Source organism: Podarcis filfolensis (assembly GCF_964270895.1).
Source record: "Podarcis filfolensis genome assembly, chromosome: 9".
In the NCBI taxonomy this organism is placed as follows: Eukaryota; Metazoa; Chordata; class Lepidosauria; order Squamata; family Lacertidae; genus Podarcis; species Podarcis filfolensis.
In genome coordinates this window covers 41,253,178-41,280,485 of record NC_139610.1, presented here as the reverse complement: position 1 = coordinate 41,280,485, position 27,308 = coordinate 41,253,178, and the positions used below count along the sequence as shown (strand labels likewise).

Sequence of the window (27,308 nt, the reverse complement as noted above, 5' to 3'; positions counted from 1 at the left end):
CAGCAAGATGAGTGCCTGCTAATAATGAAGGGAAGTGCACACAATATCCATCTTCACATGATTAGTTTCTTAAGGATAGAAGAATCATCCTTAACTCAAATTGGCCTAATAGCACCATCAGCCATCAGGTTCATTGGAAGAGCGGAAATAGCTCCAAAAAGTACATAATAAACTGCTAGTCCCTGTTGCCTCTTTGTTTACCATCACTGCTCACCACATTGTTGTTTTCATCGAGCAACTACCTCATCAATGCATATGGGAAGGTCCATTGTCCAATGTGAGTCATTAGAACCTGCAGTCTAAGAAGATGACGGGAAGCAATCTCTCCTTTGATGAGAATTTCTGGGATGTTGTTATTTGATGTAGGTAAAATGGCCAAAACGGCACCTGAGAAATTGCCAAATTGGAGGAAGACATGAACTAGAATTTAAGAACTGTTTTTCATATCTGACAGTATGAGTGTTACACAACCCACAGTGAGAGCAGAAAAAAAACAAGTTAACATTGTGAATAGATTATTTTTAATCAAATAAACAGGCATTTCTGCTTTGTGCTGACAAGCTGAAATAGGATATTTCAGGATCAAGAGCAGCAACTCAACAGCTCAGTTTGTCAGCTGCTACAGAATTTGAACTGCATCAAAGTAAGTGAACCTGAATGTGGTTTTAAAAGGGTGATAGCTTTTTAACCATATACAGCTGAATATGTATTATTGGCGGTAAAGGCTGTAGTTTCTTTTAACTTCTCTGGAACAAATAATAAAGATACTGGTAAGTATTGAATTTATGCTGTATGGTAACTAATCACACTTTTTGAACATGATCAGTTATCTGCCCTCTTCAGGACAGCCTTCAGAGAAAGCACTCTTATCACAAATATAATTACTTGTTAAAGTGTCACACTGCATTTCACTTCAGTATACATGAGTCATAAGATGAGGTTTCCCACACTTACTGGAACGTGCAGTCTGCAAAGCAATTTGGCTTGGTTTTTAAAACACTTAAAATCTCAGTTTACCCTTTAGCTTTAAATAATAGTAATTGCAAGTCTTCTTTGGTTGAAAATAAAATCTTTCTGCTCACTAGCCAGAAGACAAATATAAATAGCTCCGATGTGTTTTTAAATTAATTTAAAGCTAATTTGGCTGGGATCCACACTGCACATAGCAATGTGCCTGCTCCTCCCAAGACTGCTTGGTATGTAACTCCTATTAAAGGGTGTCTCCTTGGCTCAGGAAGTTTTTATATCATTGACAACTTAGGACAGCATGTGCTAATAAGATGTATGCTATGCAGGCACTTCTCCAATTCTGCTTAATAGAGGCTCAGCAAAAGAAGCAAGAGTGGAAGTGTTTCAGACATGCACATGAATTTGAAGTGTGCCATGTTTAGTGGCCTAGTGTCACTAAGTGAAACCCACCAGTTGACAAGAACATGTCTCAAAAATTGTTGACTCCCTGCTGGTACAGACAGAGAATGCAAACACCATTCTGACAGCATCTGGAAAAGAAGATGGCTGCAAACCAAGCTTCTTGTTTTTTTGGAAAGTTAATCTTTTACATTTGAAGTGTAGAGACTGGGGCCTACAGTTGTGAATATAGCGTACTTCAGGATTCTCCTGAAATCTGGCAGCTGTAACACATGCAAAGCCTTAAAAGAGCTCAAAAATAAAATGGACATAGGAATCCCTATGAATTCACACCACGTCGATTCCCCAGCATCTCCAGGCAGGGCTGGAAATGTCTGCATCTAAAACCCAATCATCCAGAGCCAGTCAAGCTTGACAATTCTGAGCTAGGTAGCCCAACGGCCTGACCTGGTGTGTGTGATTCTGTATCTGCAGCCCAATCCCATGCATGTTAACTATAGAGCTCACTGAGTTCAGTAAGACTTGAGTGTGTATAAGATTGCTGCCTATCTGAGAATAATCCTAAACAAAACTTACTTCTGAATGCATAGAATTGGGCAGCTAGAACTATGTATGGGTGCCTGAGTCAATTTGGTTTGTTGGATTTGTATTATCCTATGGCTTTAAAATGGATGGGTAGTTACTATACCACCCTCATGCGATACGAAAAAGGATAACTTCTAACGAAAAACTACATTGAATATAACATCATATAGGACAGGCAAGTGATGTTATATAAGTATAGGCTGTGTACTCTTAGTGGAGAGTTGAGCCCCTGTGAATTCAGGGCAACTTACTTCTAAGTAATTAGGCTGCATAGGACTGGGCTGTAAAGTATTGGCCAAACACTGATCTGTTTAGAGCTGTGGTTAGCCTCAAAGTGATCTGTCTGGAGACTAACCACAACCCCAAACAGTTTGATGAGATTTAGAATGAGGTGGAGCAGCAGCAAACTGCCTCCTTCATACTTCTCAGTACTTTGATCACCTCTCCCTGTCCCTAGCCAGTCCATGGCTAGTGCAGTGAAAATCAGGGAAGCGTGTATGTGTGTGACAATGGCGATCAGTTGGCCAATGCACTGTTTTTCTAAATATGCTGGTTGACACAGCCAGTGCTGGCTCCAGGTTTTGTGGGGGGGTCTCATGCATGATGCCCACAGTGTGTTCCTTCTAGGGACCTGCTTCCTTGCCCCTGTCCCCACTGCCAGTTGCCCTCTCCCTCTAGGCCCATTACTGCTTAGAAGGAGAGGGCAAGGCAAGTGAAGCCTGTTGCTCATTTTCCTTGCTCTCATCACCCTTCCTGTTGCTCTCCCCCACTCCTTGGAAAGATTAGGGGATCAGTTAAAAGGAAGTAAATTAAAATATCTTTAGGATGCCTGGAGTTCATTTAAAACCACAATAGAACCTGAAAGAAAATGAATACTAATGATTAGGAAAGTGACATGTAACCTGAAGAGGATGCCAATGTGATTAATATAAGATTTAAAGGAGCTGTAAAAGACTGCAGGTTGCCCACCCCTCAAGTAGACACACAGACCCTTATTCTGATCCAGCAGAGCTCTCTCTATTTTCTTATATAATAATAATAATAATTTTTTATTTATACCCCGCCCTCCCCAGCCAAGGCCGGGCTCAGAGCGGCTTACAAGCAATAATAAAAACAAGATGAATGATTACAACTTAAAAACAAAAATAAAAAACAACATTAAAATAATGGAACATTAAAATATTAAAATGTAGCCTCATCGCAGGAGGAGAAGGAAAAGAAAAAAGAAAGAGAGGGAGGGAGGGAGGGAATCAAATTGGCTCCAAGCCAAAGGCCAGGCGGAACAACTCTGTCTTACAGGCCCTGCGGAAAGAAATCAGATCCTGCAGGGCCCTGGTCTCATGAGGCAGAGCGTTCCACCAGGCCGGAGCCAGAGTTGAAAAGGCCCTGGCTCTGGTTGAAGCCAATCTAACTTCCTTAGGGCCTGGGACCACAAGGGTGTTGTTATTTATGGACCTTGAGGCTCTCCGTGGGGCATACCAGGAGAGGCGGTCCCGTAGGTACGAGGGTCCTAGGCCGTGAAGGACTTTAAAGGTCAAAAGCAGCACCTTAAATCTGACCCTGTACTCCACCGGGAGCCAGTGCAGCTTGAGAAGCACTGGGTGAATATGCTCCCATGGCAGAGACCCCTGCAGCATTCTGTACCCGCTGGAGTTTCTGGGACAGCTTCAAGGGCAGCCCCGCGTAGAGCGAATTACACTAGTCAAGCCTGGAGATGACCGTTGCATGGATCACTGTGGCCAGGTCGGGGCGGGAAAGGTAAGGGACCAACTGCTTGATGCAGTGAAGGTGGAAAAATGTCGCGTTGGCTGTTGCTGTAACTTGCGCCTCCATGGAAAGGGAGGCGTCAAGGATTACACCCAAACTCTTAACGGAAGGCAATGGCACTAATTGGGCCCCCGCAAGAGAAGGGAGTTGGTCCCTCATCCCCATGCCATCCCGACCTAGCCATAGGACCTCTGTCTTCGAAGGATTTAGTTTCAATCGGCTCCCACGAAACCATCCAGCCACAGCTTCCAAGCATCTGGTCAGTGTGTTCGGGGCCGAGTCGGTGTGGCCATCCATCAGCAGATAGAGCTGAGTGTCATCAGCATATTGGTGACAGCCCAGCCCAAAGCTCCGGATAATCTGGACAAGGGGGCGCATAAAAATGTTAAAAAGCATCGGGGAGAGAATTGCGCCCTGCAGCACTCCACACACCAAGGAGTGGGGCGACGACATTTCCCTCCCTAGTGCCACCCTCTGTCCCCGACCAGAGATAAAAGAGCACAACCAGTTACGGGCTGTGCCCTGTATCCCCACGTCTGCGAGACGGTGGTCCAGAAGATCATGATCGACCATGTCAAAGGCTGCTGACAAATCTAAAAGGATCAGCAGTCCTGACCCGCCTCGATCCAGTTGTCTACGGAGATCATCTGTTAGGGCAACCAGAGCCGTCTCCGTCCCAAAACCAGGACGGAAACCGGACTGAAATGGATCTAATGCCGATGTTTCCTCCAGAAACTTACCAAGCTGTTCAGCAACCGCTCTCTCAATTACCTTACCCAGGTATGGAAGATTTGAAACTGGGCGGTAATTGGATAGGTCTAAGGGATCTGATGAAGTTTTCTTTAAGAAAACTGCTTCCTTCAGTTCCCCTGGGAATGTCCCCGTGTCAAGGGACAAATTGATAATTATGCCTTTAGGGAATTTGTGGTTACTTTCACCCGGATTGAAATCAGTGCAAATTTACTTATTATTCTAAACTGTGGTGATGAGATCTAGAATTTAGGACAGTTCCATTTTATATTGTAAGTGGGATTCAACTGTGCCATTAGAGTGGATCTGGAGCTCTTGCACAACAAAACTGCTTCCAGTTCAAATAGACTTTTCAGGGTTAAGGAAAATGTGGGCTAAATTGGTTGATGTGAAATCATAGAACTTCCTGGCAGATCAGAATGCTCAATAAACTGCTGGCATCATATAACCTCCTTCCAAGCAAATCAGACTGAACACTTAATACACAAGTGATGTGGAAGAAACCTTAGTTGCCTCCCCATAATTGTTAATCCTCTTCTTCATGCCACTGTTTACCTTCCATGTTCTAAGACTTGGATTGCAGAGCTCTGTAATAATAGGGAGACACCAGCTGCCCATCCATGGTTTTTGAACCTCAACCTCATTTAGGGGTTGGCACCAGAGAGAGATAATAACAGGAGCTAGTTTATAACCTCCCCTTCCTAATTCACAATATGTAGATATTAACAGGGATTGATATTTTCTGCCCCCATTGCTGCTACAATATGGGGCTATTGCAGAACCTGAAATAGCTCAGTTGGTAATGGATGAGACCCAATCTCAGGGTTGTGGGTTCAAGCCCCATGTTGGGCAAAAGATTCCTTGCATTGCGGGGAATTGGACTAGATCAGTTTTTCCCAAACTTTTTCTGACTGTGGCCCCCTTCCGACCTTGTTTCCTTCCTATGCCCCACATAGGTGTTAAAAATCAATACAGATCTGAGGTTCTGCCCCCCAACAAAAGCCTGTCCCCTAACAAAAATCCTGGCTACACCCTTGCCCCCCGTTCTACAAGTAGAAAGGCAGCTATTTAAATGTTTTGTTTGTAAATAGAACATGTTTTATAATCTTATAATTTATACAAAATACAATTACATATTGGGCATAGTCGGCCAATTGGTGCCAAAGAAAGACAGAACATTTTTTATGTACGCAACAACAGCAGCAAGAATACTTCTCGCCAAATACTGGAAGACACAAGATTTGCCCACCGTGGAAGAATGGCAGACGCAAGTGATAGACTATATGGAGATGGCAGAAATGACCGGCAGAATCCGAGACCTGGGAGAAGAAATGATGGAAGAGGACTGGAAAAAGTTCAAAGATTATCTACAGAAACATTGTAAATTGTTTGAATGTTAAAATGATGTGGGATGTAAAGGTAACATGGCATTTGGGATATGGTTAAAGGAGATAGGAAAAAAAGGAGTTAAAAAAGAGGGGAAACTAGAGACTTAATAAGTGGGAGCCTATAATTATAAATGAAATTTGAAAGAGGGTTAGAATTTGCTGAATTTGATGGAATAAAGAGGAACACAAAAAAGGGAGATGTGAGGAGGTCAGGAAAGAGGAATACGAAATCTTGAAAGTTAAAAGTGGATTTTTTTTTTCTTTTTTCTTTTTCTGTACTATGTGTGAATTTTTTTGTTTTTTGGTTTTTTTTCTGTGTTGGTATATGTAGTGTTGGATTTTTATGTTCTGTAAAACTCTAATAAACATTTATTTAAAAAAAACAAAACAAAATACAATTACATAAAATGATAGGAACATAATGAAATATTGGTGAAGCAGAAGAACATAGAATCATGGAGCTGGAAAGGACCTCAGGAGTCATCGTTCTAGTGCAACCCCCTGCAGTGTAGGAAACTCAGCTGAACTATCCATAACAGATTACCATCCAACCTCCGGTTAGAAACCTCCAAGGTAGGAGAGTCCAGAACCTTCCAAGGAAGATCCATCTTCCATGTATTATACAAAATAAACAACACTTATTTGACCTAAGTTAATAGACACAGAGGGAGAAACCTACAGATACATCCAAAAGGCACCTAAGCAGAATTTTAAAAAAACAAGTGGTCCTCACTGACCTGGTGCAAAAAGATAATGTCATCCAGAAGAGCCCTGGCTGCCTAGATAAAACACTATAGCCCAGAGGTTTTCAACCTTTTTGAGTCCACGGCTCCCTTGACCGACTACATTCTTTCTGCGGCACCCTTGTGGGGCTCATGAACCCAGTTATGTCACCCCTTGCCTGCAGAGTTGGCAGCCTCTCACCCATTTTTGAACACACTCTCTTGAGTGTTCCCTCAGCCTCCTTGCCTCTCCCCTCTACTTGGGAGTCCTCTGGGCAGCCGCCGCCGCCACTGCCCCTGGTCTCTGAGCTGCATCTAAAGAGAGGGGTGCATCCTCACACTGCCCCACAGGTGCCTGGGAAGAGGATGCCCCCAATCTTAGTGGCCCAATGGCCAAACATGAGACCAGCACCTTACCTTGGGCGCTTCTGGGCCTGCATGGGGCCACTCAGCTCCCGGGCAGGCATTGCACACGGCAAGCACAAGAAAGGTCAGCATGGTGCCTGCTTGCCTTCCTGGTCTCCCACTTGTCTGTCCATTCCCAACAGCAAGGGCTGGTGGACTGGCTGGCTGGGCTCCCTCACCCACTTGCTTACTCTGAGGCGGCCTCTGCTGGCAACCAGCACCCCCTGGTCAGTTCCAGAGGCACCATTCGCCTGCGGAGCTTGTAGCCAGGGCTGCAAACAAACAGCTATGCAAGCCTTTGGGAGGCAGAGATGCGAGAGGGCATCAGAGGAAGGGAGGGAAGCAAAGAGGGACAGAGGCCATTGTTGCCTGTGGCACCCCTCATTCAAGGAACCCCAGGGTGCCACGGCACACTGGCTGAAAACAACTGCTATAGCCCCCCACATCCTTACCTGGGAGTAAGTCCCACTGAACTCAGGGCAGCTTTCTTCTGAGCAGAGAGTTTTTTAATAGATGCAATATAATAATTTATTATTTATGCCCCACCCATCTGACTGGTTCTCCCCAGCCACTCTGGGCGGCTTCCAACCAAATATCAAAAACAATACCCCATCAAACATTAAAAACTTCCCTAAACAGGGCGCCACCACCAAGAATGCCCTCTGCCAGGTTCCCTGTAACCTCACTTCTCGCAGGGAGGGAACCGCCAAAAGGCCCTCGGTGCTGGATCACAGTGTCTGGGCTGGATGATGGGGGTGGAGATGCTCCAGACGACCTCGCTTGGCTAGGCGCTGGGGTGGATAGCAACCCTGGACTACTCTGCAGGATTGTTGTAAGCCACTCTATGTCCTTCTCATGAAATATGGGCATAAATATATCGAATTTCACCCTCCCTACAACAAGGGATCGGTATTTTTACGAGGCTGCAGGACGTTTCTGTCGCTCCCTCCCGAAGAACCGCTTTGACAGCATTTTATGTATTTATTTATTCATCAACCAAGGAATATATAAACGTTATGAAATAAGCAAATACTTGCAAGGCAATTAAAAAACAGACACACCAAACTAAAGGATCTTTGCTTTCACTCTTTGCGCGAGGAGGTGAAAGGACTGCCCTTGCCCCCGCTGTAAGAAAGAGACAGGTTCAGGTCTCTCCGCAGACACAACAACCGCCGTCTAAAACTTTTTTTTCAAACTCCAACGGACATGGCTGCCTTCGACTGCGCCTGCGTGGAAGCGGCTCCAGTTTCCCTTTGCAACGCCCCCGCCCCGCCCCCGCAGCTGCCCGGTTTCTACGCAGGCGCAGTTGGCAGACATAGTCACGGAGCAGCTGGGCAGGGCGGGGTCAAGGCTAGAGGAGGTTGCGGTTCAAGTTGCGTGCCTCTTTGCGTCCTCTGGCGTATCCCGGATGTGAAAAGGTTCGGAGCAGCGGGGTCATTTCCTTGTTGTGGTGCGGGCGGGGGCGTGTTTGCTAGTCGACCCGCGTCCGCCTGGGTTTCATGGACAGCCAGTTTGGTGGACCCCGGCGGCGTTGTATTTGCGTTGCCTATTTAGAAACAGGTCTCTGTCCTTTCACGGTGCTTAAACGCAAACCATCTTAGGTAGCAATAAAACCAGTGCAGGATGGTGGGGGGGACAGGTTTTGCAGTGGTTTGAGAGGCGACCCTGTGCACACTTACCACGGGAGCCCAAATAAACATGACAAGGGTTGTGCTCTTGGATGTGTATGCTGCTATAAATTACCAGTTATCTGTATTTAAGTGGTCAGCGTGACATAATTTGGGAGAACATATATGAGAGAGGGTCTCCTCCCCTCCTCTCACCCCCCCCCCCCGGAGAATTAAACTATAATATTGCTGGACTGTAACAATGTTACTTGGGGCCTAGGTTTTGTTTGTTTTTTTAAAAGGTCACTTGGCTCCTTCACTTCAGAAGGCAGCATATCATTTAACTGGAATGCTTAAATGTGGATTTTAGTTTACTGTTGGTTTTATCTCTCACAGTAGGTTATAGAAGAAAGTTTAAGTTGTCTATGTTGCCGGATAGAAGTGTGGCTAACTGATAAAGCCCTTACTAATCTGTACTTTTCTTTCAAAAAAATAATTACCACCGTCAGTGTTGTGCGTCAGATTGCCTTGTAATATAAGATAAGTGTCTGCGTATGTTAGAATGTTTAGTCTGTTTTATAATTCTGATAAGTGTTGATTCAGAAATGTTCCCTTGATTTCATTCAGCAATGTTCCCTTGATTTCAGTAGAGCTTACTTCCAAGTAAGCATTTTGACCTAAAACATTTTCTGAGTGGTAAATAAAAAGAATTACTGTACTACAGTACTACATTGGAATATGAGAATCAATAGGAGTAGGGAGGTGGGACTAATACATAAACCCACAATACCTGAATATGGAAGAGAGCCCTCTGTGTACACAAGAGTACTGTTTTATTGTAGAAATTCAAATATCACAATGTAATAGGAAGCATCCATTAGGTTCAGATAACATGGGTGTGCAGGTTGGTCATTCTGAGAACATAAAGTGCCCTGCTGAATCAGACTAAAGGCCTCTCTAATTGAGTATCCTGTTTCTCAGAGTGGCCAACCAGAGTGTTAGGGTTGTTCAAATGGAGAGTACATTAACTTTCAGTTTAAAGTTCACCTCAACAGGGGCAATAACCTGTGGTTCCTTTACTAGGGAATGTTGTGGAGAACTTAATTTGTCATTTCCTACTGTTCTGCAATTTGTTTGTTTTTTGTTTGCTTATATTCAGTTTAGAGAACCAGGTTTCATTTAGTTTTGTCCTCAGTTGCTAGTAGATCAGAAATTGAGGGAGAATTTGTATGATTTGGAAAATCTGCAGGTTGAGAGTAAGTGCTGGATGTGGGGAGGTGAAGTTCACAGAGTGTGTATTAGGTTGGTAGAAATTGTAAGTAAAAACTTAACCATTATAAAACAGCCTAGTAAATAAACTCAAAAATTTCTAGCCTACTGGGGGCTGGCATAAGAGGAAGGCGAACTCATTCTCTCCTCTAGCAGCCTACTGTGTTTGCTGGGCACAGAGAAGGGACAGAGTACTCTTCTGCCAGCCCACCCACTTGCCAGCTACAGGGAACCAGGCAGAGGGCCTTCTCGGTAGTGGCACCCGCCCTGTGGAACGCCCTCCCATCAGATGTCAATGCGATAAACAACTGCCTGACATTCAGAAGACATCTTAAGGCAGCCCTGTTCAGAGAAGTTTTTAACGTGTGACATTTTAGTGTATTTTTGGTCTCTGTGGAAGCCGCCCAGAGTGGCTGGGGAAACCCAGCCAGATGGGTGGGCTATAAATAATAAATTATTATTATTATTATTATTATTGCCTGCATGCGATTCTGCACACTCCTTCTCACTTACGGCTGCCAGGCAAGACTGTTATAAAATTGAAATCTCCGCCACTAAGGTTTTCCTGATATTTGTCTTCTTTAAGGGTCTGAGTATATTATGTAGAGTTAGAAGCCAAGGGGGTGTTGAACCTTTTCCCTACGTACCTCTTCGCTGCTTCAAATACACTTCATGAATACACTTTAAAAATGTGGAATTACCAAGCATTTTTCTTCTCCTATTAGGCTTCCAAAAAACGGATTTCTCTGAATCAAGACAAAATGAATGGATCATCACTGCTGCTGCGATTTCCACTCTGTTTTCTTCAGAGAAGGTTTCCTAATAGTCTTGACGGTTTCTGCTGGAGGTCCAGCCCTGTATCTGTTTCTTCATGTGCCCAACAGCTGAATTCATTACAAGAGTGTTGTTCAAGGAGGATGATATCTTCAAAGGGCTTGAACACTGGGCTCTGTTATCCAGCAGTGTTGGAACATCAGACACGAGAGCTCTCTGACCAGGAACAGAGACTTCTAGACAAATTGTACAATGGATTAATTCAAGGACACAGGGCCTGCCTGGCAGAAGCCATTACTCTCGTAGAATCCACACACAGCAGGAAGAAGGAGATTGCACAGGTGCTCCTTCAGAAGGTACTATCCTACCACAGAGAACAAGAGCAGTTAAATAACGGAAAGCCACTAGCCTTTAGAGTGGGTCAGTTCTCTTTTGTTTGTGCAGTTATTGCTGTTTTGATGATTTAATGTGTCTTCACTTGTCAGTTAAAGAAATAGTTTAATTAATTCTAAAATTAAAAGGAATTGTAACCTATTAGCTTATGATTGGTTGTGATATGTCACACTAACTATGCGTTGCTGAATGCCTCTGTTATAAAGCTTGTCCCCTATGGAATATGTTTAGTTCAGTGAATGTCATCCCCAAAGTCCCATTACTTTTAACATGTCACTAAAATTGCTCCCTATGAACTGTCTCATTTTCTTATGAATATTCTGCCAGCACAGTGCATCAGCTGTTGTTTTTAATTGGAGCAAAATAATTTACTTAACCGGTAAGAAACATGCTTGTATATGACATTCCTTTCTTGTAGGTTAGGAACAATAGTCAACAAATCAGAAGGTGGGCTGCTATGGGAAGAGTTAAGTGATTCCTTCTAGAGATGGAAGTTACCATGTGGAATGTGAATTTTCTTTAAAAAGCGAACCATGGCATGTATGTTGTCCAATAACAAAATTATGAGAAAATTTATAACTTTGGAGGGAAGAGTTGTGGTCAAGAATTGAGAGTGAAGCAGAGATTATTGGTATCTCTGATACATTATCTGGGTTTAGGAAGGTTTCTTTTCAGGATTTTTATTTTATGTATTGGGACATTCTTATACTACTTTTCACATCAGTCTCAATGTGGCGTACAAAATTTTTAAAAGCCAAGTACAATAATAAAAGCATAATGCAATATAGTACAAGCTACATGCAACTGAAATTGGAAATGAATAAATTAAATCCCATACTCGAATAAGATGTCCATAGAGGCCTCAGGAGTTGCCAGTCTCTCAACAATAATGGCGCCTGCCTAAGCTTGAGGGAAGGAGGTGCCACCACAGTGAAGACTCCTCCCTTGCTCATTGCCTACTGAAGCTCTGTAAGCACTGGTGGTCCCTCCAGGAGGTCCTCACCAAAAAAGCATTGTGACCCGGAAACTACAACTAATCCAGAATGTGGCAGCTAGACTGGTGACTGGGAGTGGCCGCTGAGACCATATAACACCGGTCCGGAAAGACCTACATTGGCTCCCGGTACGTTTCCAAGCACAATTCAAAGTGTTGGTGCTGACCTTTAAAGTCCTAAACAGCCTTGGCCCAGTATACCTGAAGGTGCTTCTCCACCCCTAACGTTCTGCCTGGACACCGAGGTCCAGCTCCGAGGGCCTTCTGGTGGTTCCCTCACTGTGAGAAGTGAGGTTACAGGGAACTAGGCAGAGGGCCTTCTTGGTGGTGGCACCCACCCTGTGAAATGCCCTCCCATCAGATGTCAAAGAAATAAACAACTATCTCACTTTTAGAAGACATCTGAAGGCAGGCCTGTTTAGAGAAGTTTTTAATATTTGATGTTTTATTCTGTTTTTAATCTGTTGGGAGCTGCCCAGAGTGGCTGGGGAAACCTAGCCAGATGGGCAGGGTATAAATAATAAATTATTATTATTATTATTATTATTATTATTAGGCCATGTTCATAGTAAGGAGACAGACTTGCACTCAGAGTTGTGATTGCGCGTTAGAACAAAGGATCTTTATATTCCTACTTAGGATTGTCTGGACCTCCTGGTGCTGGGAAATCAACGTTTATTGAATGCTTTGGGAAAATGCTCACTGAAAGAGGACACAAAGTGTCTGTCTTGGCAGTGGACCCATCTTCTAGCACCAGTGGTGGTGAGTATGTGTGAATGCATTACTTATCTCTCATGCCTCTTTCCTTGCCAGTTGTAGGGACATAGATTGGGCGGCAAGCCTGTGTAGGCTTACCTGGGAGAAAGCGCTATGGAAAATGGTGGGGCTTTACATCTGAGTGGGTTGGTTTTGCTCTGTCAGTTACTGGTTCTTTAATTATGTGACTTGCCTCATCTTGATAGCTCAGCAACAGTCGTAACAAAGGTGGAAAGCAGAATAAGATTAATTGACAGTATTATGGATGCTGGCTTTTATTCTAAAGACCATGAACGGAAGGAAGGTAACAGAAGAAAACTTTCCGATCCCTCCCCCCTGCAGCTTCCTGCTCTCCTGAAAAAGTAGGGCTTGGGGGGGCGCGCTTTGTGGACAGTCTGCAATGTGGTACAAGGGCCCCTGGGAGGCGGAAATCACCCAAAACGGGGTGGAGGAACTTAGCACACAATATCTCTCTTTGAAGGACTGTTCTCTGCAGCCTAGTTCTCATCAAAGAATAAGTCTGCATTTAATGGAGACATGGGTAAAGGTTTTGAATGGCTAGACTGCTATGAAACTCTTCCCCCCTTTTCTTTCTTTTGTTCAATGCTTTAGGCTCACTTTTGGGTGATAAGACGCGAATGACTGAGTTGTCGAGAGATATGAATGCTTACATCAGGCCCTCTCCAACCAGAGGAACGCTAGGAGGTGTAACGCGGACCACAAATGAAGCCATTCTGCTGTGTGAAGGAGGAGGCTATGACATAGTTCTTGTAGAAACAGTAGGTCAGTGAAATGTCATTCCATTCTATGCAGCCTGAAGCATGGCTTCTTCCATGGTGACACAGCTCGGTAGTTCTGCTTTGCATTGTGGCCTGCTGGGCCAAGAAGAGAGAGACAACCCAAGTCGTAGGTGCAGCGGATTCAGTGCTACTTTGTGATAAAATGGGTGGGGAACTGAATCTGGTCAGTGGGTCATATCATCTTCACACATTGCAGGCCAATTTTGACAACTGGGTGGTATCGCAGTGTCATCAGGTGATCATTTCAAGCACCAGCTGATAATCAGCTGATAGTTGGCCCTTGAGAAAAGCTGCGCAAAGGGCTTTTCAGGTACCACTGATTAGCAGTCTCTGCAAACCCCCTTTTATCCAACCCCACTTTTACCTGCCTCACACCTGACATCGTATATTGTGTCAGGTGTAGGGCAGGTCAGTGTGGCTTGGCTGAAACTGCCTTGCAGGGCAAATGGGGAGGCCTGGCAGGCCTAATTAGGCATGTGGGTCAGAGGTTCCTCACCCCTTTGATAAAATATTGCTAGAAAAACTGCAACCATGGTGTTCCATCAATACAGTGCAGTGCAACTGAGCCTGTATGTACAACTCTTCAGGAAGAATATCCCCCAGGGGACGATAATTACTCAGCCTAGGCAAGAAGGGATTTAATACAGCCCAGCTCCATAATGTGGATTGACTTATTCCCATTCCTTAATTTGCTTGAACTTTTAGGATTTGCATGCAAACATTTGTTTTACTGCTACTCTCATAAGCCTCGGTTGTTGAAGTCTCTCAGGTTCCCTCCTTCCCTCCTCTGGTAGTATCGTACCCTGGTATCATTATTATTATTATTATTTGTCATTGTATCTCCAAAGTGACTGGTCAATTTCTGCTCTTGATCCTCAGGTGTGGGTCAGTCAGAGTTTGCTGTTGCTGATATGGTTGATATGTTTGTATTGCTACTGCCACCAGCAGGAGGTGATGAGCTGCAGGTAATAATGCTACATTTGGCAGAAGTCTGAACTTCATATAGATCATAACTGTAGGAGGTCTTCCTGAGTCATCCTGAGCTACCAGAACTGACCAGCAAAACATTTTTGAATTTTGACATAACCGGTTTTTGCTAGCAATCCTTATGCCTCCTAAAAAGCTGTTATAATACAAATGGGCAATAGTTCATTATTTTTATTACAGTGGTACCTCGGGTTACAGACACTTCAGGTTACAGATGCTTCAGGTTACAAACTCTGCTAACCCAAAAATAGTACCTCGGGTTAAGAACTTTGATTCAGGATGAGAACAGAAATCGCACGGTGGCGGCGCGGCAGCAGCAGGAGGCCTCATTAGCTAAAGTGGTTAAGGTTAAGAACAGTTTCAGGTTAAGAACTGACCTCCAGAACGAATTAAGTTCTTAACCTGAGGTTCCACTGTAATGTTTTTGTGTATGCTTAGGAGACAGAGTGCTTTCCAATTTTATTTTGCTTGTCCTCTGAACAAACCTGCAAAGACATGAAACTCTTGATCTCATTTTATAGGAGTGCATCTCAGGCTAAGAGCTATTTCTGTCTGGCAAGGTTGAAATCCTATAATGGCTTTAAAATGATAACTCTACTTCTGCTTTTGGAAACCTTTGCTAGCATGCATTAGAATTAATTCTTTTACCATCAGATGTTTATATACACCTGCATGTGTGAATGTTTCACATGTGAACTTAGTGGCCTAAACAATCAGGGAATCCTTTTAAAAGCTTGTGAAGGCTCTTCATTTATCTAGTCCTCAGGGCGTTACTGGAAATGTCAATTAAAAGTCTAGTTGTTCTGTTTTAAAAATGATCTTTGGGTATTTGAGGGAGATATTAATTGGTTATAGACAGTGTCTCTGAGATTTCTGTTTCTTTCCTTGTTCTGTTCAGGGTATCAAGCGAGGTATAATTGAGATGGCTGATCTTGTTGCTGTAACCAAAGCTGACGGAGATCTAGTTGTACCGGCACGGAGAATTCAAGCAGAATACATCAGTGCTCTGAAATTACTCCGTAAGCGCTCAAAGGTTTGGAGCCCAAAGGTTGGTACATGCAAAATAACCCTTTCCTCTTCTTTTCAGCCAGGAAAAAATACGAGACACAGGTGAGGAAAGATAAGGCTATAGAAATTACTACACTAGGCAGAGTACTAGCTTAAACTGCCTGGTTCTTCAAGTACCAAAGTTTTCTTCCACATTTGGTACTGCAACAAAGGCACCTGTGTAAGCTTAGCAGTCATGCAGTAAGAGGTTCTTCTGTTCATCAGGAACTGGCTAAGTAAGGAGAAGCAGAGAGCAGGAACAGAGGACAATTCTCACAATGAAGGGATGTAGAAAGTTGAGCCCTCCAAGGTTCGGTTTTGGGAGATGTGCTTTTTGAAGGTTACTTCAAAAGGCAAAGGGATAATGTCTTTGAAGGTTACTTGGAAACTACAACTAATCCAGAATATGGCAGCTAGACTGGTGACTGGGAGCGGTCACTGGGACCATATAACACCGGTCCTAAAAGATCTCAATTGGCTCTTAGTATGTTTCCAAGCACAATTCAAAGTGTTGGTGCTGACCTTTAAAGCCCTGTTTTGGATCCAAAAGTAGCTCATAACTTTCTTGGTGTTGGACCATACAAAGCTACTCTATCGGTTAACTAGCTTGTCTACATTGGCCTGCCCAAGATTAGTTCCTTAGCATAAAAACTTGCTTAGATGTACAGCATTCAGTTTCGGATTTTCAGGTTCTTTGTTTAAAGGCAGCTCTTGCCTGTTGCGGTTTGAATCTGGTTTTATAGAATATAAGTTACTAAGGACTAATGTTTAGGTCAATACTAATAGCCTTAATTTGTCCTGCATCTTGAAAAAAACCTTCTCAATCCGATAGGTAATACGAATCTCTGCCAAAACTGGAGAAGGCATCTCTGACATATGGGATAAGATGACAGAATTCCGAGACCTCATGCTTACAAGCAGCGAGTTGATGACCAAACGAAGGAGACAGCAAAAAGTATGGATGTGGAATGTAATCCAAGAAAGTATGCTGGATCATTTCCGGAGTCACTTGGCAGTGAGAGATCAGATTCCACTTCTGGAAGAAAAGGTTGTCAGTGGAATTCTCTCTCCAGGGCTGGCTGCAGATCTATTGCTCAAAGCTTTTAAAGAAAGATCTTAACATTCACCTTTGTGCATGACCTGGTTTTCACCAATTACCTGTACAAACAGTTTCCTAAGGCATAAATTGTTCTACTTCAGTGAATCTGCACACTTTTACCTGGTAACAAAAATGTTCTGTAAATGGAAGACGATCCTTTTTATTTACAGCATGTTTAAAGGTATGCAGTTGTAATGGTACACAAGTGCTTTGCTGTCAGTTCAGATTTCTTTCTAATCTGCAGGGGGTGCTAGGGAGAATATCAGCAGTGAGCACAGTCATGTCTTAATATTTGCCTCAGTTATCAGCACTTGCCCAATCATCTTCATTGGTCGAAACTTCCAACTGCTTGAACTTTATTAATTACAATGTACCATTAAAAGGGTAAGAGTGAATTAGACATTGGTTTATTTTTAATAAGTTTAATTTAGAAGTCCTTAATTCTGTTTATACAGCAACTCAGAGATAATATGGATTAAAAGAGGATGGCGAATCTTTGTGTGCATAACAGGGACATAATGCTTTTTGCAAGCCAACTTATTGTACAACCATGTTAGTCCTTGAGTTTCACCCTAAGATCTGTTACAGCAGCATGATGATGAGTAACTACTGTTGCACCAGTGTGTTGCAAACCCATGAACCTCAATTCCTTCTGCCCCAGATGGCATGCACAGGGTCCATTTGTGTCATGAGGGTGAGCATGTAGGTCTTCATTCATGCTTAGGTTGCAATCCTATACCTGTATATTTGAGAACGTGCCTCACTGATAGCAAAGGTTGCTCCTGCGGAGTAAGCATGCATAAGATCAGTCTACTTATGCTGCATGCATGCTGACCCTGATTCTTCAGGCTAGTATTACTGTTGTTCCTGCTGATGTATTTTAGTGCCAAGAACCAAGGCTTCAGTGCCTCAGTTTAGTTATAAAAAAGGAGACTTAGTACAAAGACCATGGAGAAGAACCTCAAACAATGCAAGCTAGTGATGATCTTCAACTGGGATAAAATAACAAGCTCTAAAGCACATGATTTTCCTGATAGTTAACTGCTAGCTACTGCACTGCATTCCATAAAAACTCATTTTTCTCCTTCAAGTTCAGGAGCTTGAACGATCCATTGTTTGGCTGTTATATTGTCAGTGTTGCTCTTATAAGGAAGTTCCTCTCCCTCCACTCCCGGCTATATCTAATCTACACTGGACCTTTCTAAATCCATTACTTCCTGTAACACAAGCTGGGGTAGCCTTTAATACGTCTAGCCCTCCTGCGTATTGCTTCCTTATTTCTGTAGTGCTGCCACATACACTCTCTTCCTTTCTAATCCTTTGCTCGTGTTCTTTCACCTCCCATCTTGCTTTGCATGTTTATTTTCATTTTGTACTCTTGTTTTCCATGCTGTACTAAAGTAAACAAGGCCATTCTCAAAAAACCCCAAAAAGCACAACCATGTTATTAAATGTTTGGTTCGTTTATTTTTATTTTTTTACAGTAGTGGTACAGTAGAACACTTTTGTGAAAATGTAACCAGATAATATCTGTTGAAAAGCAACCCATTTTTTTCTTTCCTTTTGGGACTGGATGGAAAAGGATGGTTTAGTAAAACCAAAGTTGTGTGCTGTCTTTAATCCAGTGTCTGAGAAGCCGCTGTTTGGTGGAGGGAAGGAAAGAAGACTAAGGATAGAGATGGTGTCAAAATCATCACCACCAACACTTTTTATCTTTCACACATACTCCTTCCCCCCCTCTAACCCCCCAACATCCCACACAGCAAAAGGGAGTATTCATTCATCGTATTTTTCCACAGCTGCTAGGGAAAATAAACCTCCAGCAAATTGGAAGCTCTTACTGTTATCATAGAGCTGGAAGGTTCCCAACGGTCATCTAGTCCAGCCCCCTGGAATCTTTTGCACAGTGTGGAACTCGAACCCACAACCCTGAGCTTAAGAGTCTCGTGCTCCCATCAACTGAGCTATGCCAGCTATCCAATGGGAAATGTTCCCCCTGTGCTGAATTGCTGTGTGAGAAGGGACAGGGGACAGGATGGCAGCATGTGGGCCCAAACCCAACCCATAAGCCAGACATTCCTCCGCTCCTGCCTTAGGGGCTAAAGCGGGGAGCCCAATCCAAACTGGTGATAGTGAGGAGGGAGCTAGGAGCAGTGGCAATTGCAAATTAACTACCTGCAGGGAGTGGAAGACACTATATCTGAGGAGGTGGTAAAACGGGGAGTCAGCGACAAAGAAACCCCCAGCGCCATTGAACATGGTGGGCTTTAGAGCACGATCCTATTCACATTTCCTTGTGAGCAGGTCAACACGCTCTCTGAAGCCTGTGCTGAATATCGGTTATTCTTTGAAACTCTTTTGCCCCTCTGCCTTTTTTTTTTTTTAATCTGATGTACACAGTGCTTCTGATTCCAGGACCTGTTGCTTAGCAACCTTTATGAACAAGAGCAAGGCCTTTCTCTCCGCCCCCCCTCACTTCCTCTAAGTAGGCCGGGCCACACAAGCAAGTGAAGTTACTGACACCAGCAGGGAGAAAGAATTGCTTAAAAGTTACGTAATATTGCAGTTTGGCTTTGAAGGAGGCCTCCGCATGGCCAAGTATGTGTTCTTGGCTCCTGGGCTGACGCTGCCCTTCAGCCCTCTTTCTTCTGAAGCTTTTGAAGAGATCAAACGCCATGCAGGCCGAGCCTGGGAACAGCACACGCAAGAAGACGCCAGCTGCTCCACCACCTATTCTGGGGCTTATGGAAATAAAAAGCTGGATGGCTCTGCATATTGCCACGTTACCCCCTCCTCTCCTACCAGGATCCACAAGCCTCACCCTCCAGAGTAAGCATTTTCTTACAGGGAGGTCAAAGCTGGCCCATGAAGAAAGGGCAGGGGGAAGAAGATGAAGGCAAGAATCGTATTGACAGTGCCATCTTCTGCGTGTCTACTCACAAGTAAATCCTGCTAAGTTGAATGGGACTTGTTCCCTTTTAAAGGGGTGGTACTCAGGCCGAAAAAAGTCTTGGACTGGCACTGGTAAAAGTGATCGTCCGTAAAACTTCAAGCCAAAGATTTCATGCACAAAACTGGCTGTCATGACACTGGCCTTTGACACCCTAATAGTTGGGCCTAACCACTGTGTGTGTGTGTGTAAAGAAAGCAAAAATGCTCTCATCAGGCAGGTAGCTAAATCTAGAAGGGTGTGGAAAGGATGAGCAACTAACCTTGGGCTTCGATATCCCTCCTTTTGACATGTTTGTTTGGTTGTTTGTTTGTCCTGAATTTGTGCTCCTTGCTATACAGCTCTTGATCCAATTAGTGCTGCCTGAAAGCAAACATGGAACTCTTAGATACACGTCCTGAAAAACAGCTGGTTGGTTGCTGAGATACAAAGCACATTACCTCACAAAACGATTTAACGTCAGTGAGATAAATATGGATTAACATCATACAGCTAACAAGGTCTTATTTGTCATTCGAGGCTTAAGAATATCGGGTGAAAGTTTATGAGTCAGTGTTATATTGTTAGGTGTCAGTGAGTCAATTTTTGATGATGTTCAAATGGATGCTTGAGGCAGCATTTTACTTGTCTTGGCCACATCTTGTTAATTTGTTGAAAATGTTTGTGTTTGCCATATATCACTAGAATATAGTTTTTCTTCAACCTAGTGATTGTATTTGAGGCTCTCAGATTCACTGGAATAGCACAGATCTGTGGCAGTTTTTATTTTAAATCCTATTTTTGTTTTGTCCAGCTTTCATCTTGCACTGAAGAATTATGTGTAACTTGAAAGCTTTCATCCCAGATCCTGAACATTAGCAGGTTTGGTAAAAAAACAACAGGCCTGTCCTGTCCCCATTTGAGCATTATTTGGCTGTTAATCAACCTTTTCCCCATTTGAATTAGACCTACAAACATTTGAATCTGTATATGAGAAGCAACTTTAATCTCTCCCATTCATCCCAGTAGGCGTTTCCTTTTGTGGTTGTCCCCAGCTTCTAATTTGTTGATTCTCTTCTGTTGACTTAAGTACCAAGAGAGCATGCATGCACATCCTGAGTGTGCCCATACTAGCTAGTGGTCCTTCATTCTACTATCCAAGACTGACCATCAAGCCTAACCAGTTTAACGCTTTGCAAAAAGCACAAATCAAGGGTGGTAAAAAAAATGTCATCCAACAGCAGGAGCTTTTTCTGCAGATTTGAATTATGTGCATTCATGTGCATTGCAAAAATCTGTAAGTATTTGAAAGGGTTCTCACTTGCTGCTTATGGTCTTGTGTCTAAAGTAATTGTGTGCAAGTAGTAATGCGGGAAGAGATGGTTAATGGAATGGCACCAACTGTATAATGAGAAGGCCTTGAGAAAATTGTGTGCATCATTTATAGTTAATGATAGATGGTAGAAAAACTTGCAGTGCATCTTATGCTTATAATAACAAATCTAGCAGTTGTGGAATATATTTAAACAAGCAAGCAGTGAAGCAATCCTCAAATCTTGGAAGATCCTGGGTGGTCAGCTTAAGAGTCGTGCTTTGATATCTTTTCTTGTTAGTAAGAATAGAGTTAATTCTGTGTGTGTGTGTTGTTGTTGTTTTTTAAATTTTATGTACATGCTGTCAGGAGAAAATGATCTCATTGTTTATGCCAAATTTCATCTTATAATGAAAAACAGCTGCTCATATTTGCTATATGACAGATCAGAAAATAGGAGTTGTGCCCATCAGCGAAAATACGGTTTAAACAGACACATAGAGGAGCTTGGGGTCTCAATTGTGGCAGCCTATAGCATCATAGTTCCTGTAAGCTAAACTTCTGTCCCATACAGACCATTAGCAAATCCTGAAATGGCACAAGGGAGAAAACAGGCCTGATTCGTATGTTATGAGTGTGGCATTGCAGCTGCCTGGATCCAATGCTGCTCTGGAAATGCTTGTATAAGAGAGTCATGTAGGAGAGGCAGCTCCTGTGAGGAACGTTCTCCATAACAGCCCTGCACCTGCCTGAGGGCTGGTCACTTGGTATTTGCCCTTTCTGTACAATTCCACTGTTTCAGTGTAGAGTCATTTGTTTTATTTAGATATCCTTCTCTTCATTAGAAATTCTCAGAATGGCTCTCCTGATTGTAAAAGAAAGATGGCAGTGATCAAAGCAAGGCAAATAATTACAAACTGAAAGAGCACCATGGTCAGATCAAACAACAGACCACCATAGCTTGGGATAATTTTTTAAATAGCTTTCAATCTGACACGTCAGGAAACCAGGTGATGTACGTTTTGAAGGCAGGGATGTAGAACCTCCAGTCAGATCATAGAAATAATAATAATAATAATAATAATAATAATAATAATAATAATAATAATAATATTTATACCCCACCCATCTGGCTGGGTTTCCCCAGCCACTCTGGGCGGCTTACAGCACATAAAAAGATGTAGAACATTAGGCATAAAAAATTTCCCGATACAGGGCTGCCTTCAGATGCCTTCTAAAAGCCAGATAGTTGTTTATTTCCTTGACATCTGATGGGAGGGCGTTCCAGAGGGTGGATGCCGCTACCGAGAAGGCCCTGTGCCTGGTTCCCTGAAACCTCACATGTCACAGTGAGGGAACCGCCAGAAGTCCTTTGGTGCTGGACCTCACTGTCTGGGCTGAACGATGGGGGTGGAGATGCTCCTTCAGGTATACTGGGCTGAGGCCGTTTAGGGCTTTAAAGGTCAGCACCAACACTTTGAACTGTGCTCGGAAACGTACTGGGAGCCAATGAAGATCTTTCAGGACCGGTGTTAAATGAAGCATGCACCACTCCGGCGAGACAGTCTAATAATAGAATTGTAGAGTAGAAAGGGACCCCAAGCACAATATAATCCAACCTGAATATAGAAACAAACCACTCTTGTTTTGGGGTGCATTATTTTGTTTCTCTGTGCTTATCATTTTTTTACCTTTATTACGGCCGCAGGGGTTTCAGAAGTGGTCCTGGCCTCTGGACCTCTGAGAGGGTCTGCCACTATAAACACTCCTGTTGTACATAGTTAAGTTTCCTTAATTTTGGAACACTATAGTTTCACAGACCTCTGTGATGGCACAGCACTGTAGCCATACCGATCCTTCCAAACCTAAGAAAAACCCCTGTATTGGAAGGGTGTGACCAGAGGGAGTGTGTGTGTGTGCACAGAATTCACCGCTCCTCTATAAACTGCCTCTATAAGCTTTTAAGATAAATAGGAATGGATGTTACTGCTGCAATGGAGCAGCAGTGACGCCCTGCCCCTTGTAGCCGACTGCTCTAGTTAAAAGTATCTCAAGCTGCGGTGAACTCCATATATACCTTGCCCTCCTTGCCCACCCTCTAGAAGCCCTCCATTAATATTACTCATAGCCAGACAAACAGATATTATACTACCATTCCACAGGTCAGGGGGAACTCCAAGCAGCAAATTATGTTCCTTGGCTGGGCATAATTTGTGGGAAAGGTGAGGGAGTGAAACTACTTCTGAATTGATGGTAATGCCTTTTCTGTTGCTGTAGCTCTTCACAGCATTTCTTGCATTTTAAATATTGATCTGGCAAGCATCCAGACTGCACATTATCCAATCCATCATGTCTTCAGGGTTAGCGATTTTATGTATTTTCAAGCCCTTCAGATGTCAGTCTGGATTTTCCTCCTTCCAGCTTAGCCTCCAATGTGGTTCTTCTGTCATTCAAACAGGGCTGTTGCTCTGTTCTGGAGTGTTCTGTTCTCTTGCCTGTTCACAAGTTAAGAAATACTCTTGCAGAGAAAGTAGGATGTGAATGCCTCTGTTATCCTGTGGTGTCCTATATCTGTCCTTCAGCCTGTAAGTGGGTGAATCTGACAATTTTGGTTTTTTGTTCTTCCAGTCTTAAACTCAGTTCTCTACATTTTCTCATCAGTTTGCAAATTTTTAAAAATCCCCATGACAATTTGTAGGCCTATCAGTGCCAATACTTCCCAATATCACAATTTTGTATGCAGTTTTATTTCATATACACAGTTTTGCTTCATATAATGTATTTCAGTATGTTATCTCCGGTAATAAAGGCATTTGTGTGCACATTGTGTATGATCATATGTGTACACATTGTTTGCATGCAGAACGGCATTGCAAAATTAACAGAAGTCTGAATTTTGAGGGCTGGCTGTGTTTCATAGTGTGTAGGGTTTCAGAAAGTGTGACTTGCTTAGGTAGCTATAACTGCCATATAACTAGGCAAAGTGAGGCAGCCGATCGTGGGTGTCATGAAAGGGCAGCTAAATGTAAAGGTATCTACATAATTTACTATTATTATATAATTACTTCCAGGGTATGGAGAGTTGCATGGTGAGATTTTCTGCCTCAGGTACCAAAATAACCTGGCTGGTGTTGGGTACTATAGACACCTTGATTTGTTGGGGTCATTTCCAACTTTACCTCAGGCAGCAAAATGTCTTGCCTTGGCCCTGTCAGTGAGCTTCTGGGCCTAATTTATGGTGCTAGTACTAGTATATAAAGCCTTTAATAGCTTGTTGGGACCCGAGTACCTAAAAGTATGCCTTCCCCCAAAACCAGCTATCTCGGACCCTACGATCAGCAGGTGAGGCCTTCTTGGCTGTATGTCCATGGCGTGCTGTCTGGTTGACCTGTGACAAGGCCTTTTTGGTGGCTGTTTGTGGACTGCCATCCCTGGTGAAGTATGTCTGTCTCCCTCATCACTGACTTTCAGGAGGATTTTAAAAATATTTTGGTTTATCCATTCATTTAAGGTCTGAAGGACACTGGTCATGGCAACCCTGAGATCTCTGCTTGAGAGAACATTTTTTAGAATGGTTTCATTATTGGCTCCCTCGGCTTCTTCAGGGGGAAGGACACAATATAAATTGGATAAAATTAATAAAAAACATCGTACTCAAATGCCTAACCCTTATGTAGAGTTCACTTCTTACTCTTCCTTCCAGTAATTTCTACATGAGTTCATATCTCCTTTTGTGTTTTTTCCAGAGTGTTTTTGATAAACCGGCTTCATTATCTTTCTGGAAACTACGGCAATCCTAAACATGGTGCGACAACTGACAAGGGTAAAAAGAAAGAGGCGTGACTCCTATGATTTTGTAGCAAATGAGGGGGGGGGGTTGTAATCGGCTTTAAAACATCAATTCACGCTGCAGCCGGGAAAACCAAGAAGAAACTTTCTGGGCGAGAGAAGTCTTTGTAAACAGCTGGACACATAAGAGAAATATGAAGGGAGATACAGTGGTACCTTGGGTTACACACGCTTCAGGTTACACACTCCGCTAACCCAGAAATAGTACCTTGAGCTAAGAACTTTGCTTCAGGATAAGAACAGAAATCGGGTTCCGGCGGTGCAGTGGCAGCAGGAGGCCCCCATAGGCTAAAGTGGTGCTTCAGGTTAAGAACAGTTTCAGGTTAAGAACGGACCTCCGGAACAAATTAAGTACTTAACCCGAGGTACCACTGTATAAATATGTTGGATAGCAGTGTATACAGCTGGCAGCAGCTGTGGTATGCTGTGCTGGCAGGCAACCTCTAGATGGTGCCATAGAGCAATGCTCATTCCAAAACCAGCCAGAATCTAATTCAGCAGAGTAACTTGGAAAGCTCTGTTCACAGAGCTATCTGTCCCCGTCGCATTAATGTGCGGCACATGGAAGGTTTTCACTCTCACGTCACAACAGCCTTGTGAGGGACATTAGACTGAGGAAATGTTTCTTATCCAAGGCTGCCCATTGAAATTCATGCTAAACAGAGATTGGAAGCTCTCAGATGCACACCCAGCTATTTATTGACTAAAGGTAAAGGTAAAGGTACCCCTGCCCGTACGGGCCAGTCTTGACAGACTCTAGGGTTGTGCGCTCATCTCACTCTAGAGGCCGGGAGCCAGCGCTGTCCGCAGACACTTCCGGGTCACGTGGCCAGCGTGACGAAGCTGCTCTGGCGAACCGGCACCAGAGCAGCACACGGAACGCCGTTTACCTTCCCACTAGAAAGCGGTACCTATTTATCTACTTGCACTTAATTGTGCTTTCGAACTGCTAGGTGGACTGCAAGGATGCATTTAGAGGTGACACTCTTACTTGTTATTCATATGGGATTGTAAGTAGAAGAGAGTGGCTAGGCCAGCCCTAGACAAAGGGAGGTCTTTGGTGACCTCCAATTCTTCGATGTCTTTTTTTAAATTAAAAAACACACATTTATTCAAAAGTTCAAGCACAACATTTTCAATGAATATATCCCCTCCACAGACACCTGATGATGGCATTAAAACATCCTGTTTTTCTTCAATAAAAGAGAAAAAGGGAGACCAGATTATATCAAAGGTGTCTTTTTCAGAGATGCCTTTGATTTGTTGCCAATGGTCTGTGAGGCGTTCTGATAGAGCAATACTCCAGATGTTATTAACCCAAGCCTCTGTTGGTATATTAGAGGTTCCCTTCCATTGTTGGGCAATAACTAGTCTAGCTGCTCTGTACAGGAAGGAAATTAGTTCTTTAGAGTTAAGGGTGGAGTTTGGGGTCAAATCTAGTGATAATAAGGCAAGTGCCGAATTAGGAGGGATAGATTATTTGGTGATTTTGGAGGTCAGATGATAAACTTTCCCCCATTTGTTCAACTTCTATCTGTTACATGATTTTGATGCGGAGTTTCCACACATTTATCTCTGTCGCATAAGACAATGAACATAATATGCACAGATTTGATTGTAATCATTCCCACTGATGGTGTTTCTTGAATGCACACTGACTGATGTTGTAAATATTCCTGCATGTGAGAGAAAGAGAAGAACTTTAATGCAGCAGTGGCCGCACAAGTTAATTGCCAGCTTCACAAGGGAAAACAAAACAGTACTAACTTTTGCTACAGCTTGTTGAGGGGATATCAGAATAGACAGCCCAAGACAGGCACCCCCTGAGCCTACTGTCCTCTATGCTCAGTGCATCACCAATCTTGACATTCCAGGTGCTCGCCTGACTTGCCTGCCCCTAATTTCTGCCACAAAGAGGACTTATGAAAAATCAGATGTGCATTTTGTCATGCTCACCTGATAGTAATGTATGTCACTATATATTCTGTATTTTGGTCTATTTCTGTTTAAATTATAGCAATTATTCATACATGTGCATATATATTAACATATGCCAACACCTATCCACTTCTTTCTTTTTCTTTGGTGCTACATTTTTTTTTCTTTTTTTGCAATGCATAAGTGGCCACCCTACACAAGGTAGACAAAAGCAGGTATCTAGAGAAGAGAATCGAGAATGCTCAATAACTGAGATTACTTTTCCATCCAGGTTAGGCTTGCATCTGATCTAACTCTATGCATGTTTCGCTTATGAATGAAAAGCAGTTGTGTCATGCCTTGTCATTTGTAAAAAAATTGGACTCAGGGAAATTCCTCGTGGAGGGAAAAATCTTTTTCCTGTTTGTCCCCTCTAGGCTGCCATCCAAGTTTCTTAAAGTCTTCAAGTAATAGGAAGAAATTTCAACACCATTCCCAACAAGTGAGTAGAGCACTAGATTTGTGTGTTTGTGTATGTGTCGCTTGAGGACCAACTACTCATTATGTGCAAATGGATGTGAACAAGAGCA

The 27,308-nt window shown here is 43.2% G+C and overlaps 2 protein-coding genes across 8 annotated transcripts in view; both read left to right on the top strand.

Moving 5' to 3' along the window:
* Positions 1 to 8,292: 8,292 nt before the first annotated feature.
* MMAA (metabolism of cobalamin associated A) lies at positions 8,293 to 16,816 on the top strand. Of its 3 annotated transcripts, none has more exons than XM_083631262.1 (7): positions 8,293 to 8,403; positions 10,587 to 11,055; positions 12,662 to 12,784; positions 13,391 to 13,561; positions 14,458 to 14,543; positions 15,464 to 15,613; positions 16,445 to 16,816. In XM_083631262.1, exons 2-7 carry the CDS (start codon positions 10,623 to 10,625, stop codon positions 16,730 to 16,732), a joined length of 1,251 nt encoding a protein of 416 aa, XP_083487388.1. In that variant the 5' UTR covers positions 8,293 to 8,403; positions 10,587 to 10,622; the 3' UTR covers positions 16,733 to 16,816. The 3 variants fall into 3 exon arrangements, with proteins under 3 accessions (XP_083487388.1, XP_083487389.1, XP_083487387.1); XM_083631263.1 differs by lacking the exon at positions 8,293 to 8,403 and adding an exon at positions 8,421 to 8,545; XM_083631261.1 differs by lacking the exon at positions 8,293 to 8,403 and adding an exon at positions 9,842 to 9,907.
* Positions 16,817 to 18,605: 1,789 nt separating this feature from the next.
* LOC310770498 (uncharacterized protein C4orf51 homolog) overlaps positions 18,606 to 27,308 on the top strand; it is a 35,907-nt gene continuing 27,204 nt past the window's right edge. For 2 of the 5 annotated variants that reach the window (XM_083631397.1, XM_083631396.1), the window contains exons 1-3: positions 18,606 to 19,540; positions 24,699 to 24,775; positions 27,156 to 27,220. In XM_083631397.1, coding sequence (XP_083487523.1) covers positions 19,302 to 19,540; positions 24,699 to 24,775; positions 27,156 to 27,220 — 381 coding nt within the window. In that variant the 5' untranslated portion in view covers positions 18,606 to 19,301. The other 3 variants (XM_083631395.1, XM_083631394.1, XM_083631398.1) reach the window with 3 other exon arrangements.